Source organism: Eurypyga helias, unplaced genomic scaffold (assembly GCF_000690775.1).
Source record: "Eurypyga helias isolate BGI_N326 unplaced genomic scaffold, ASM69077v1 scaffold41352, whole genome shotgun sequence".
NCBI classification, from domain to species: domain Eukaryota; kingdom Metazoa; phylum Chordata; class Aves; order Eurypygiformes; family Eurypygidae; genus Eurypyga; species Eurypyga helias.
This window is the reverse complement of record NW_010237295.1, coordinates 1-14,918: the sequence shown is the minus strand read 5'-3', so window position 1 is coordinate 14,918 and position 14,918 is coordinate 1. Positions and strand designations below refer to the sequence as shown.

The 14,918-nt window shown below is 45.2% G+C and overlaps 2 protein-coding genes across 3 annotated transcripts; one reads left to right on the top strand and one right to left on the bottom strand.

Moving 5' to 3' along the window:
* Positions 1 to 610: 610 nt before the first annotated feature.
* On the top strand, positions 611 to 2,432 carry DOLK (dolichol kinase). Its single transcript, XM_010147410.1, has one exon. The coding sequence runs from the start codon at positions 689 to 691 to the stop codon at positions 2,258 to 2,260; it is 1,572 nt and encodes a 523-aa protein (XP_010145712.1). The 5' UTR covers positions 611 to 688; the 3' UTR covers positions 2,261 to 2,432.
* A 2,830-nt stretch (positions 2,433 to 5,262) lies between these two features.
* Positions 5,263 to 11,627, bottom strand: PHYHD1 (phytanoyl-CoA dioxygenase domain containing 1). Of its 2 annotated transcripts, XM_010147408.1 has the most exons (11): positions 11,595 to 11,627; positions 10,633 to 10,791; positions 10,079 to 10,154; positions 9,909 to 9,956; positions 8,282 to 8,337; positions 8,051 to 8,113; positions 7,937 to 7,958; positions 7,410 to 7,538; positions 5,775 to 5,891; positions 5,498 to 5,624; positions 5,263 to 5,308 (listed from the first exon to the last, which is right to left on the bottom strand). In XM_010147408.1, the coding sequence occupies exons 1-11, from the start codon at positions 11,625 to 11,627 to the stop codon at positions 5,263 to 5,265; spliced, it is 876 nt and encodes a 291-aa protein (XP_010145710.1). The 2 variants fall into 2 exon arrangements, with proteins under 2 accessions (XP_010145710.1, XP_010145711.1); XM_010147409.1 differs by lacking the exon at positions 8,051 to 8,113.
* Positions 11,628 to 14,918: the final 3,291 nt, after the last annotated feature.

The window sequence follows — 14,918 nt, the reverse complement described above, 5'->3', positions numbered from 1 at the left end:
TTTTGTTAGTGATTGTGGTGTTTTCTTTCCTACTTCTGTTGTAAATACATGTTGTAAAACACCTGCTGCAGTAGGGGAAGTATTCAGTCGTAACACCAGCAACAGAAGGGGAGAGAGGAACATCGGGGGGTTGCACAGCAGTGGGAGAAGAAATATTTAATTAAAGGAGGAACAGTACAGTGAAAGCTGCGTACAAAATTAGGTTCTATTACCTTTAAACTTTTAAATTAACTATATTTCAAATTCACACCATCACAGTGGAGCCTTCTGGGAATATTTATGGCTTGTTTGCTTCACGTTTCAATCCAGAGACACTGCAACAGAAATATTTAAAGCTGTATCTGAATACCCCAGTGTTCAGTGGTTCATTTCTGCCACTGCAGGCTGAGTTCTCTGATTCTCAGCGGGGGATGACAGTTTGGGCTGATCCATTACCTTGCTGGTTTTATGGTTTTTATTCACCTGTGTGTTGACGTTAACAATTGGCACATAACTGTACATCAAATTGAGCTTAAGAACAAAGCAGATGTGCAGAATCTTTAGCTTTTCTAGTAGTTGCTTTAATTGTTTGCTTTTTGGGGTTGTTTTTTAATAGGAGTTGCAGTAGCATGAAAGGGAATCCTTCCTAATGGACAACTGCTGAGCACATCGGGACTCCTGAAAGCCTGAGCCACGTCTGCCTGGAATCATGTTAAACAAGCCGGTGCTGCTGGAATCCCTGATTGTGTTCGTCATCGTTCTCTTCGTGCACGCGGTGGTGTGGGACCGGTATTCCTGGTGCGCTGTCGCTCTCGCCATCCAGGCTTTCTATGTCCAGTTCAAATGGGACCGCCTGCTCCAGCTGGGGGGGGCTGTATTCCAGTTCCGTACAGCCGCAAACAGTGGCCTCCTGCCAGCGAGCATGGTCATCCCCCTGTTGGGGATAGTGATGAAGGAGCGGTGCAAGTCTGCTGGCATCGTGTACTTTGAACGTTTTGGCATAGTCGTAGCATCCGCTGGCATGCTGGTTGCTCTCTTTCTGTCTGTAATAGCGGTTGGCGTCACAAAACCCGTGCCAACCAACACGTGCATACTTACCGGTGTTGCTGGCAGTGTAATTATCTATACCATGAAGCACTCTCTGACTGTTTCAGAAGTGATAGAGGTCCTAGAAGTGCTGCTAATTTTTGTCTACCTCAGTATGATCTTGCTGTACTTGTTGCCTCGATGCTTCACTCCCGGAGAAGCATTGCTAGTTCTCGGAGGTATAAGTTTTGTTCTCAATCAGCTCATTAAACGCTCACTGAATGTAGTCGAGGGCAGAGGTGATCCCATAGACTTCTTCCTTCTGGTAGCAATTGTTGGAGTTGTTCTTCTTGGGCTTTTTTTCACTGTGCTCTTCATTTTCATGGACTCGGGGACGTGGATCTCCTCCATGTTTTTCCACATGATGACAGCAGTGCTAGGCTTAGGGGTTATCATGCCCTGGCTGTACCGGCTCATCCAGAGGAACCCTTTGTTGTGGCTACTACAGTTCCTGTTTCAGACACAGACAAGATTTTACCTTCTTCTATACTGGACATTTTTGGCTGCTTCAGCATGTGGCGTAGTTTTCTACCAGAATGCTAAGAGATCATCTGAATCTAAAAAACACCAGGCCTCGACCATAACCAGGAAATATTTCCACTTCATTGTTGTAGCTACTTATGTTCCTGGACTAATCTATGACCGCCAGCTCCTCTACGTTGCTGCAGTACTGTGTCTGGCAGTGTTTATCTTCTTAGAATATATTCGGTACTTCAGAATCAAACCATTTGGCCAAACCCTTAGGCATTTGCTGTCTCTCTTCTTGGATGAAAGAGACAGTGGACCTCTAATCCTGACTCATATTTATCTTCTACTTGGCATGTCCCTCCCAATATGGTTGTTCCCCAGATCTTGTGCTCCTAAAGGTACCTTGTCTGGGGCAGGAGCACTGGTCCCCTACTCTGGGGTACTGGCAGTAGGGGTAGGAGACACTATTGCCTCTGTTTTTGGCAGTACGATGGGGGAGATGAAATGGCCAGGCACAAAGAAGACCTTTGAAGGGACGATGACAGCTATTTTTGCTCAGATTATTGCTGTAGCTCTTATTCTGATCTTTGACAGCAGCGTGAATCTGAACTCCAGCTATGCCTGGATTCTGGCATCTGTGAGTTTAGTTTCTCTTTTGGAAGCTTATACTACCCAAATCGATAATCTGCTGTTGCCTCTCTACCTCCAGATAATGTTTATGGCGTAGAAGCACTTCAGGAACAGAGGTTTCTCCGTCTCTAGAGAAAAGTTGTAATAGAATATGCACTGTAATGAGAGCTCAGAGCTGACCTAAACACTGCTTTTGGTACACAGCAGCTAAAATTGTTAAAAACACACCTGAAAAAGACCTATTTAAAATAAAGGGTTTGTTTTGATCTTGTTTTTTCCCCTGTTTAAAATGGCAAGAATTGCTTTATGTTCTCACAGGCACACAAACATGACTGATAAAAAGAGCATTTGTGTTTAATAAGCCAATTTAAGTTTCTTCTGGGTGCCCAGAGGCAAAGGAAGTAGAGGTAAGTCAGTTAGAGGAGAAAAAATAAATAAGCAGCCTTCTCAGATTTTGCAACCTCTCTATTGTATCCGAGCCCAAACTGGTTTTGCTATACCAAGTCCTGCCATCTCCTGTTGCTGAATACCTGAGCTCCTCACTTCTGTACAAGCAGCATTTAAACATGTTTTGTAATGGGGGTGGCCACACAGGGCAGGTACTGTCCAAACGTGTCATCACCATCCCCAAGAGCCACACTAATGCACCGCGACGCACAAACACGACTTTGGATTCAGTAGCTGAGTGCATATTTTCTCGTCAAGATTTTAATCTCTAAATTCGTTTGGAATAACATTCAATATAGGGGGAAAAAGAAACCTAAGCAAAGTCACAGAAAAAACTAATTATGCATTAATTGTGAAAACAGAAAATCTGTTAAAGTTAAAGAAAATCTGTTAACTTCAATACTACTGCAGTTTTCTACTTTTCCCATTTTTTCAGCTAGATATTTAATCAAATAACTTATAAAAATACTTCTGTCAACAAATCAAGTAAAGCTGTTTATGCCATTTAACTAAAATTATAACTACTGGTTTGTGGCCAAAAACACCCATAATTTTTATGTATTAAACACTTCTGCATTGACAATCTCTTCTCACCAGTTTGCCAAGTGTCCATTGGAACAAAACACGTTAACACGTACCCTCCCTGCCTCTTCCCTTCCCCGGAGAAGTGCCCAAGCAGGAGATTTGCATTCCAGGATTCTCATTTGCGGGATTAAGTTAACTTCTAACGCTTTTTTTGTTCGCTTTTGGGAGCAGTTTTGTGCAAGTCCAAGACACCTTCCACACTGCAGTCCTAGCCCTGAGACTGTGTCTTAGGAGCGAGAATAAGACCAGGGGTGGAGTGAAACTGGTGCTCTGAGCCAGCAGAACTGGCCCCACAATCTAATGCTGTGTTTGTCCCTGCGCCAAGCTGGGACTCTAATAGCTGGGAGACAGCGTTGCCCAATTTACACCCCCTGCCTGGGCAGATTCTCCTGAGATTTGATACTGCTTTTCCTGAGGGTGTCACAGTTGTCCAAGGTTGCTCTTGGTTAATAATGCAATAAATTGTCAGATAATCTGTACGAAACCAAACTCGGTTATTGTGCTAGGCTGTTTCCTTCACATTTAACAGGAAATCCTGCACATATATTCCATCTTCTTAGGGGTTTTTATGCACTTGAACTAGATGTTTTTGTACATTGCAGGTCTGGTGCATATAACCAGAGGATGAACTCTCTCCACAGCAGCAAGGTGCTATTCTAAATTATTAACTATTGTCACGGAAAGATACAGGAAAAGCTTGTAGCTGCTTCCATCATGAGCCACAGCCTCCACCATTAACATCATAAAATAGTACCAGTTAGGGTCGTTTTCCCTCCATCCTGCTCACAGCTTTCAAACAAACTGTAGACAAGGCAGGGGAGGGCAGCAGCCCTACCTGCAGACACTTTGGCTCGAGGTTACTGCCGTTGCCATCGCCCAGCTTCCTAATTCCTGCTACAGCCACCTGATCATTCCCCTCAGCAATTCTTCACGCCTCTGAACCTATTCTGCATGGCCCAGCAACGCCCAATGGGCTGAAAAGAAGCTTCTTCCCCTAAAGAAACCAAATTTTACTATTTCATATCAAACACCAGAGACAGACTATACTTTTGAAAGGGATGGGGCTCCCTCTGCCAGGACTCCCAGCACTCTTAAGGTTATTACAGTGTAATTAGTGCATTGAGGAAACCGGACTCATATCTCAGGGTTGTCACTGCACCGATGCCAGCAAAATTGTTGGCCACTACACGGCTTCTGCTCAGTTTAGGATACAGGAGCAGATCTCAGCAATGTTAAACGTAAGTTACTTTTCACCTGGCTATACGTTGGTTTGGTTTTGTTGGGGTTTCGGGGATAATAATTGTTCTTGTGCACATTGAGAGGTCAAACCGGTCATCAGACAACTTAGGTCTGGCCCCAGCTGTTGGCAGAAGGTCACACACTCAAAGAAAGGATGCGGGAGATGAAAAGGACAGTTTCTGGTTTTTTATTTAAATGCTAGGAGTTTGATTGGGGTTTTTTTTTTTTCCTAATTTCAATACAAATCTTTAAGAACTGTAATATTTTTAATCAACACACCCAGAGATCAAACACTCGGCTACAGTTTGCTAGAAATACTTAGAAAATTGGTTATAAAAATAGACTTCCTACTTCATTTTGCCCACAATAGGACAATTTTTAATCTCTATTATTCGAACAATAGGACAGAGACCTAAGGGTAGAAGTCAGCCACCCTCACATGACACATTCACCTGCACTGCTGGGATCAACACAGACAAGGAATGCATTAGGCAAGTCTTGACTTAAACAGAAGATACTGAGGATCTGTAAGAAGAAATGCTTCTTAACTGGTCCCAGTCAAGGTGCAGTGGCCTTTAACGGTCTATTCTCAAGACTGAAGAAGTTGCCTTACCAAAAGGACTGGGTGGCTGTTCTCATACTGGGAGGGCTCCTCCTGCGGCAGAGCCTTCTGCCTAATGCAGGTGTATTCGGCTGGGTGAGGGGTCTCCTTCCGAGAAGGGAATAATTGAGAGCTGATCAAGTGGAAGTTGCATTTAAAGGGAACACGAGAGAACAACCAGAAAAGAATATTGATCAGCTATTGACTCCAGAAGTCGATCACTAACTTCAAGTGTAGAGCGATGGAAAAGGCAGTTCAGGAGTTGGCTGGAGCCTAGGAAGTAAGGAAGAGGTAAAAACAAAACTTCAGAGGCTATTCCTGTTTTTTGCATATGAAATCCACGCTAACTGCGCTACTACCAACAGAAACCGTGTGCCATGCAAGACACCAGTAAGTTTATCCTGGCTATTGCATCGAAAAGGCTCTGGTTCCCTCAGCTGCTTGTTAGCACGGTGACCTTACCAGTTCTCTTTGCTCCAGCTGGTGTCTTTGGCTTCCATCACGTGGAAAGTGAACACGTGGCGAGAAGAATCCGAGCTGTTCAGTTCACTCTTATGGACAACTTCACCGTGGATGAGAATGAGTCCACCTGTTGGGAAGAAACAGCCATACTGCTGTTTTTTCCAAATTGTGAGTGCTAGCTTTAAAACAGGAGGGAAGTTGGAAGTGTTAAAATACAATTTTAGCTCTCTTGTTTTTCTTGAGCTGTAAAGCAGACTTGGCTGGGGGTTGTCTGTACCTTTACTTATAGGCAGAGGTATGAACCGGCTGTCGTCATAGGCTGGCTCCGACCCTACAAACTCTACACATGTTGAGGAACCCGAAGCTGCACGGACCATTCTCCGCGAAATTCCACCTGCAAATCCACAGAATAAGCAAACACACATAAAAATTAAACAGCTAGCTACATTCTGCACAATTTATGTGATTTCTCTTGGCAACGATAGCAACTTTATTATTATAGTATATTCAATTTTTTCCTTAGTAATTTGGCTGAGGTGCCTTTTTTTTAATTAAGCCAAGATTTCGGATGTTCCAGTTGCACAGAAACTGATAAACAACTGCCTTTTGTTGGCCTTCCTGGCTCTTTCTGTGCATTGCAACATAGCTCTAAGAACACAAACAGCCATACACTTAGGCAAGGCCAACCTTTGCTCCATTTCTCCTTTCTATAAAAGTGTAAATTGCAATCACTGACTCTGGAATTTATGAGGGATGAGTGCTTTAAAAACCGTAAGAGTGCTCTGATTACACCCACTGAGTGAATGCTTAGGTGAGAAACAGTTTAAAGGTAATTAGTGTGCCCTGGAGGTAATGAAAACCAGAAAACTGCTGGTGATCCAAGAGTTACACACACACAGCAACTACCATCGGTCACAACAGCCACTACATGAGTCTGCTGCTCTGGTTTTGTCTGTTCCCTTGGGACACTGACTGCTCTCCAATGGCTTGGATGGTGTCCAAGCGATCCTTGCGGAGACTTGGCGTCTTTCCTCCTTTACTGAAATTCAGACCAATATTTCACAGCTGGGGGGGCGGGCGGGTGGGAGAGGATTTATATTCCCCTTAATAAGGCTGCCAGGACTAAAAATTGTATTGGCCAGAGGGAAAAAAAAGGGATCTTTGTGAAAGGAATGCAACCTGGAAAAGAAACAGTTTTGTGAGTGGATGTGGGAAGGGAAAATAAAAAGTAGTTTGTTAGTGTATTCCTGCTTTGGACTGCAAAGGAAGGATTATTACTCTTCGCAGTCCAGATCAGACTGGATGAGCATTTTCAGGACTGCAGTCCAAACTGCGGAAGAAACACCAACACACAGCAGTGACCTGTTTCACTACAGGAAGAAAGGACCCAGTAGTTTATATCTAATTCACATTAAAGTCTTGAATCTCAGTGGCCTGACAATGAAGACTCTGAATCTTGCAGGGGAAATAATTCCTGAAATAATACTGATGTGAAAACACTCAGGAGCAGTTTTAATGGGCCCGCCCTTACCAGGTCTGGAGTAAACAAAAATTCAGCCCCAGTGCCCTGCATTCTTTCTTTCTAGGCTAGATACCAACTTAAAACTAAACACTGTGTCAGTCACATATACTTTTTATCACAAAATATTGTTGTATTAGACCCATGTGATGGACTAGTACCCAAGAAAAAAAGCGAAGCAGTTAATAACCTGCTTAAAATCACGGTTGACAACAGCACAGGGAGAGATCCTTGTAGTAAATAAAGTTGTTCTTTCAACAAACAAGCATAGTAGCGTTTCTCTGCAGGCACTGCGTGGTGCAGAGTACACAACACGACCCGTGTTACCTTCCACCCTTAATCAAGACGAGGGAGCACGTGTCACAGCATGTGCCAGAACACCACGACTCTTACTGGTGTGAGAGCCAGGAATGAACCACAAGCAGCCGTTCTCCTGCGTGGCATCCTCCAGAGCAATCCAGAACCCCAGGATTCTGCCCAGAGGCTCTGTGTGCAGGAAGGTGGCATCCTGGTGCGGGGTCACTGCAACGAGACACAGTCATTAAGGTCTTTTAATGCCTGAGGAATTCAGTACCGCTAGAAGGACGGCAGGCTTGTTCTCCCTGACTTCTGTACCTGACCTACCCTGGCCCCCCATCTGTCACACACAGCAAATCTTATGAAGTTACACATTATCTTACACGTACACATTAAATCTTAGATAAAATACCACCTTTCAGCTTGCTGCTGACATAAAAATAGCTTTGTTCAAGTTGCCTATGATGTAGAAACATTTCTGGAAAATGTGGATGCTTTAACAATTTAAGGTTTGGACCACAAAACTCACAGGCTCAAGTCTGATTCTGAGCCTTTTTCCTGTTAATATTCCATTCCTAAAAAGTATTATCTGTAGTGTGATACAGAGACAATATGAATCTCACCTTCACCACCAATGCCAGGTTGCTGCAAGGAAAGAAAGGTGATCTGTGAAGAGTTTGTTTCCCACCTAAGAGGGTCTTACTTCTTGAGCAAAAAGATGACTTGAATTACTGTACCTTGAAGATATACATGCTTTGCACAACTACTGGTCTCTCAAGGCCTAGTTTTCTTCCCAATTCCTGCAAGAAAACTTTCCAAGATTAATGTTTGCTGTTTTCTACACACTATAATGCATTATTCTTTGAAAATATTTACATTTCCTTTTACAGACCAAATTACTATCCTTGGCAGTTTGGAACGCTGGGGTTTTTTTCCCCAGACCATTCTAGGACATGGTAACAGCTCACCTGCACCTTGGAGCAGTGGGTGATTTGCTTGAAGACAGGATCGTAAGCATGTAAAGCTAAGGGGAAAGAAAAGGCTCAGACTGAAGATTCCATTAACAAAAGGGAACTGAGCAGCTGTCGCTGATGAGCTGCAGAGGCGAGAGCCAAGCAAGATGAATTGCAGCCAGAAGCTTTCATCCCTCCCAAGAGTGGATGTACGCAGCTTATCACACCTAAGGTGATACAACACTTGTAGATTTGCACAATCTTCTTTAGAGATCAAAAATATCATCACTCGCTGACCACAAACTGCCACCATATAGAAACAGCGTGTAACAGAGTGAACAAAAATTGAGTAGGACGTGATTAAGTAGTACATTATGCAAATGCTAACGTGACAACCACCACACATGACCCTGAGGCAGATAGGTGAATTCGCCTTTTAAAAACACAGATCAACCAAGAAAGTAATTACTACAAAAATGAGCTAGGACTTATCTTCGGCGCCCTCTGCAGAGGGCCACAGCCTGCAGGTCAGAGCTGCTTGTGCACAGACATTTGCCTACAGCTCAGACTTGGAACGGTGCCTCCGTCTCAATATGATCAAATATGCCAGGAGGACACGCAGCCGGATCCAGCAGGGGCTGCTCCCAGGCAAGGGAAGAGGCAAGACTCGACCAAAAGTAGTACTTACAAAAAAATAAGTCTAGAGAAGCCTTTTGAATTGTTAAGTTGCGTCAGCAGGCATCTACTGTTGTTTTCACTTCCCCTGGGGAAAAGCTGAAATATAACAGAATGGTGGCGGGGGGAAGAGTGTTTTTCTGAGAAAACCAAAGAACCAAGAACACTCAGTACTGAATTTTCAAGTTCAGTAAGTTTAATCTGAACAAAGTTCACATGTGTGGAGAGGCAGTGAATCCCGCTCTGGTTTTCCATGTATTGTTTAAAAACAAAAGGGATCAAAATGCAAGTTCAGTATGTGGGAGAGAGGAAACAGCCCAAACTGAAACCAGTAAGGGTAAGGGAAAGGGGCTGGGGACACCAAGGAAGACAGCTTCAGCACTGTCAGCCCACCACTGCACAGGACACAGGCGACACAGTTTGATCTGGACTGAATGTGACCAGTCTTAGGTGGTAAATTTGTCAGAGCAACCTCTTACATAAAAGAGACAAGGCCTGAAGTCCAAACCTTCACATGTCAGTGACTCGGAGCTATGCATAACTGAAAATCCTCCTGGAAAGGCTTTTGAAAAGGGTCATAACAAGATTTTTAAGTCCTTTGACAGCAGAGAGTGAGGGGCAGCACAGAGAGAACTGCAGGAACAGTGATGTGAGGAAGGGCAGAGTGATGTGTAGAAATCAAGTTGAAGAATCTAACGGAGAAACCCAGAGTAAAACAGCCGGGGGTTGCAAAGACAGGAGCTGTGTGGCCACAATGGCAAGAAGGGGTGAGGCTTGAGATATGTGAGGCAATAGTCCCCAGGCACAGGGAAGCAAGAGAAGGGAGAAGAAGTCGTTTCTCTGCCCAGAAAGGTTTCAACTCGGATGACCAAGGTTATTTATAGTGAGTAGGTCTGGAGAAATCTTCACATCTGAAAACCACATCCCTTGTGTCCATCCCTCTCAAACCCCCAGCCTTTCAACATACCGTGGCCAATCTTGCTGATGGATTTCTCCTTTGGAATTAGAAAGTTACCTACAAAACAAATCCAAAACAGAATTTACCATTGTTTGCAAAGCAGGAATCACCCCTAGAGCTGCAAAGCAGCCCTGACCTCAGCCTTCTCCCGTCCCCTCCTATCTCAGGCCAGGGCTTACCTCTGTCATCCAAAACACCTTTCTCAAAGAAGAATCTAATCTTGTCTCCACTGGTTAGGAAATAATCCGAGCTACCCTACCAGGGAAAAAAAGCCCAGTGAAGACAGTATCCTTATAAAACCAGAAACGGACCTTTGATCAAAGCGTTAATACTCACCTGCATCTTTTTCCCATCGAGTGGCAGCATAAACAAAACAGTCAATAGAAATCACTTGTAAGAAAGGCTTTGAACAATGGTCAATGTCGTGGCATTGCTTAGAACTTTACAGGAACCTCTCACATAGCGGTTCCCTTCCTTTTCTTTTGCTGGCTGCCTGGAAAATAACCTATTTTCTGTCTGTAGAACAAGAACAGACTGACCTGTGAGATCTGCCTGTGGCTACCAGGGGCAATAGTTGTGGGGGCTGAAAGCAGAGCAGAGCCACACGCATCCTCTCCTCCTCCACCCTCTAAGACCACCACCAAACATTTGTAGAAAGCTGGAGAGCAAATGGCTCCGTGCTGCCTTTCTCCTCCCAGCGCTCCGATGGGGACAGCCCTGCCCTCCTCGGTACCTGGGCCTGGAGCTGCTCCTCTTCCTTGGTGGAGAACTCGGTGCGGCAGTGCGGTGGGACCTCCATCTCCGCGATGATTCTCTGAATCTGGTCCCGCATGCTGTCACACTCCTCTGCGGTGAAAAAATGCTCGAGGACAAGGAAGCCATCCTTGTGGAACTGGAAGAGACGGGGTGACCGCTCTCCTCCCGAGTCCTCAGGGGAAGCAGCACAAAGCAAGAGAAAACAGTTCTGGCCCTTTGCTGTGCCTCAGCTCAGTGTGAAAAGAATCCCAAGGTCAGCTCTGCAGCTGCACAGCCAGCTTAATTTTTAATTTCAGGAAGGGTTTCTACTGCAGAAAAGACACTTCATTAGCAGGCTTAGATTCTATACAGGAACAACATATTTCAACTCCTCATTCCACAAAGCAGAGAAGATACCATCACTAGAGCCTCTGTGGCTTAAGGTTATCTTATCTAAGTTGCCAGCAGGAACTATTAAATTACACAGCCTGCTAACACGATCAGAGCAGTCATACCCTGTCTCCAAATAAGAATGAGATTCCTTTACTGGCCGGAAAAGTTGTTTTCTCTAAGGGAAAAATCCCTGGGTGATTTCTCACGGTTGACTACACAACCCCTTACAAAATGAACTCTGTTGACACTACTGTTTCTTTATATAGAATACCCTGGAGATTATCCTTTGACAGGCAGATTTTGGCTTCACGGATGAGATCCGAGCAGCGGAGACAGAAGGGCGCAAGAGAGATTCCCCTAAGAGCCCCGCAGACAAGTTTGTAGCCACGACAGGGTCCTCACACACTCAAAATGAGCGCAGTACAAGAAGCTGAGAGGAATATGAAGTGCTTGTGAGGCAGATCTTTGCCAGACAAGCACAGGTTAACTAGTAGTGACTGTGTCTTATGAGCAGTGTCACCTGCCCGCACTGCGGTCACGCTCCTTCCCCGGGGCGCAGTTCCGTACCTTTTGGATCTGATGCTGGGTCACAAACGCCATCAGAGGCAGAAGTTCGCAGGACCTCACCGGCAACCCCACGACGCCACCCACGCAGGCTCTGCAGAGCTGACTCTCCGCCTCTTCACGTGATCCTTGTCCCAGCGTGAGATAACAACAAGCGCTGGGCAGCCGGACTGTTGCGCAGCCGGTGGAGCAGCCTCTTGGGGAAATTTGTCTGTCTCTGGCCATTTGTTCCTGGCCGGCACATTCAGGGTTGCAGAGCTTTGCTGTGGCTCTTGGCGCTTGTTGAAGTGTTCTGCTCAAGTGCCATCACACTCCGTTCACTTAACTCCAAGGAGGAATCACTGTTTTAATTAATCACCCAGATTAAAAAATAGAGCAGTTGAGCGGGTAAACACAGTGGCAAAACAAGATACGCGAGGTAAAATGAGATGGGATGAAAAGGTCTAAAAGTTTAAAAACACATTTAAAGTGGTGCCACAGGCTCCCACAGAGCCTTTTCTGCTCCGTCAGCGAGTCCTGGCAGCGCTTCAGCGCACCCCTGAAAGGGACTCCAGCGACCCAGGGGATGGCAATCGTCAGACTGAAGGGTGACAAAGCTGAAGAGCTGTCAGAGTGGAAGGGACCTCTGGAGATCATCTAGTCCAACCCCCCTGCCAGAGCATCAGTGAGGGCTTGGCAAAATTCATGGAGACCGTACGTGGGATTTTCATTCACGGCGGCTCTTCGGCGATACAGACCATGGCTTGCTCGGGTCACTCCCCTGCAGCCCCAGCGTGCATGTAAACAGGAGAACCCAAAGCCGCAGTTCAAACCAGAGAGAAAAGATGCAGAAATTAGATTTAAGAGGCAGAAGAGAGCCCAGACCAGGTGCCAGCCCGGCGGTGGCGCTCCCCGCCAACACATCCTTCCCATCCCAGGAATCCCCAGGGAGGGCTCTCCAGGGAAAAATGTGTTTGGCTCTTGCAGGAAACCACTGAAAATGTCCTTCTGGCAGTGCCCCACAGAGAAATAACACCACGGGGGCAGTTTTATCCATCACTCGCCTAGCCAAAAAAAAATTTAAAAATCCAAAATGAAGTAGTGCAAGATGCTCAGGGGAAGGGATTTACTTCCAAATACATCTGCTGGCAACCAAAAAGCCGTCATAAAGAGATGTTGTTGGAAAAAACAAAGTCCTCTATTCTGTAAGGGAATCAACTCTGGATAAAAATTCCTCCCCACCTTGTCCAAGGTTGGCTCTGAACAACAAGGGGAATCAGTGTGTTCTCTCTGGGCATTCACAGCTTATTTTCAAGCTTCTCTGTACACAAGAGGATATGAATTCGGTAGCTTAAAAAAAGGTAAATTTTCCAAGAGAATTTAATTACCAGGCTATAAATGTGGAGGAGAAACAATCAACCTCCAATTCTGCAAACCTCAAAAAATAATCAAGTAGTTCCTCCTTCCTGTTACAGGAGTATCACCAACTGATGGAGCTGATGCAGGTTTTAAGGAAGATGGGTAACCAGTGGAAAAAAATCCCTGCAGTAGCTACTGCCTGCAAGTCGATCCCACAAGGACCTACCCTCCCGGGAGGCAGCATTCCTGGAGAAACATGCCTTTGACAGGCCACTCCTCATCCCTTTGCTACCCAGATCATTCCTAACGTCACATACTTTCCATTCCCCGTCACTTTTTTTTCCAGCAATTTAGCATGTCATCTTCACTCCCCACCTTACGCACGCTGGATGACGTCAGAAGCTGCTTTAGCTCTTACACAAGACAGTAAATCACAGCTTTCCGGTTCTATGGATGTTTTGAGCACTACAAACAGCAGATCACAACGCAGCAAGTACCAAAACTGACACGTGAAGTAGGACAGACAACCCGCCTTGGGCACGGGAGCTGCACTTAGGAGCCCTGCGGCTCTTTGCCACTCCGGACACGCTCCTATTTTGAGGCAAGACCTATTTTGAGGCTTAAAAAGACCTTTTCAGCAAGAGGAAAACCACCCCCGCCACATAATGCCTCAAAAAAAGTCAGAGATAAGGATGTAATCTCTGTAAATACCTTCTCTTCCTGGAAGTTTAAGTAAGGAAAGTAAAAAGTACTTGGACAAAACTGGGAAATGGCCCCCTTTTCCTTCCCTTCCTCCCCCTCTGAGAGCTCTTTTGCAGACTATTAAACAACAATTTCTCCTGCCAGCTCCACAAGAAAACTGCACTTCTGGCAAACTCCATTGGAGGCTGCCAAAGCCCATTCCATGTCCGCAGGAAAGGTACAGACGGGAGTGAGTGGCAGCTGGAACGTGGACAACCCTGCAGCAGACATGGCACAAATGTTTCAAACGCTTTTTTGACTGGCACAATTATCCTAATTTCCTCCTCAATAAGAGTTCCTACTGAAGCCATTTGGAGCCGAGCCAGCCTGCCAGTTCTCCACAATCAGTTTCAGCAGCTCGGCACTCTCACCAAAATTGCTGCTGTTGGAGCTGCCGGAGTTATGGGGTGAAAAATTTCAGCTTAGATCCCTTGTCACCTCTCCTGAAATCTTTGGTATGATCAGCAGCAAGTGACAGATGTTCAATGCGAAACAAGGAGCACAGGAAGGAGGATAACGAGTATTTAAATTGTATTAAATGGTATATTGGTATTTAAAGTGGCAGAGCTACTGGAATAGTTTCGTTTTCTTTCAAGTCATCAGAAGCCTCAGAAATGCAGACATTTTCCATCAAGATAATTCTCACTGTCATCAACTGGTAAAACAGAAAGGGTTACTTTCTTAAAAAATCAGCAAGGTAAAAAGCTTAAGGAGCAGTAGGGGATTTTACCGGAATAAAACCAATATAGTTCCAGCTACCTCTATTGCATCTTCATACACAGATCACTGAAAAGCATAAAATCTGGAATTATCAGGACTAGTGTCTATTTACAACAAAGACAGATCCATTCTTTACCCTTGGGCTCTTATCCCATCGCTGTATCAGTCCTGCAGCCATCCAGCAAGTACCAGTTCTCACTCATTTCATCCCTTCCTTTTGCTCAGCTACTCTAAGAGCTGGTAAATCCTCGCCAAAGGAGCTGCAGTCCAAGTGAGCCTTTGATGACAAGGAGCGTTTTGTCCTCTCCTTTCTTGGTTCAGTCCTGTTAAACGTTGCATTACAACTCACCCATGCCAAGAGGCAGCAGCACTACAGGCTTCCCACCCGTTTCAGAGCCTGCTCACATTTTGTCATTGAAGCGGGACCAGTGCCACTGTGGTCAAGTGGTCTCGGACAAAGGAAGAAAGGGAAGGCAAAACACAAGAGAAATACCTCAACTTGGCCTCAACAAGGCCAAGTGCAAGGTC

What these genes read in the sequence shown, in the direction of transcription:
- DOLK (XM_010147410.1), top strand. Translation starts at nt 689, where the DNA reads ATGTTAAACAAGCCGGTGCTGCTGGAATCCCTGATTGTGTTCGTCATC.
- PHYHD1 (XM_010147408.1), bottom strand. Translation starts at nt 11,627, where the DNA reads ATGGCGTTTGTGACCCAGCATCAGATCCAAAAG. An exon ending in AGGAGCAGCTCCAGGCCCAG is followed by an intron (nt 10,155 to 10,632) that starts GTACCGAGGAGG and finishes TTTCCCTGGTAG; the next exon opens with GGTAGCTCGGATTATTTCCT. An exon ending in CATCAGCAAGATTGGCCACG is followed by an intron (nt 8,338 to 9,908) that starts GTATGTTGAAAG and finishes CTTTCCCCTTAG; the next exon opens with CTTTACATGCTTACGATCCT.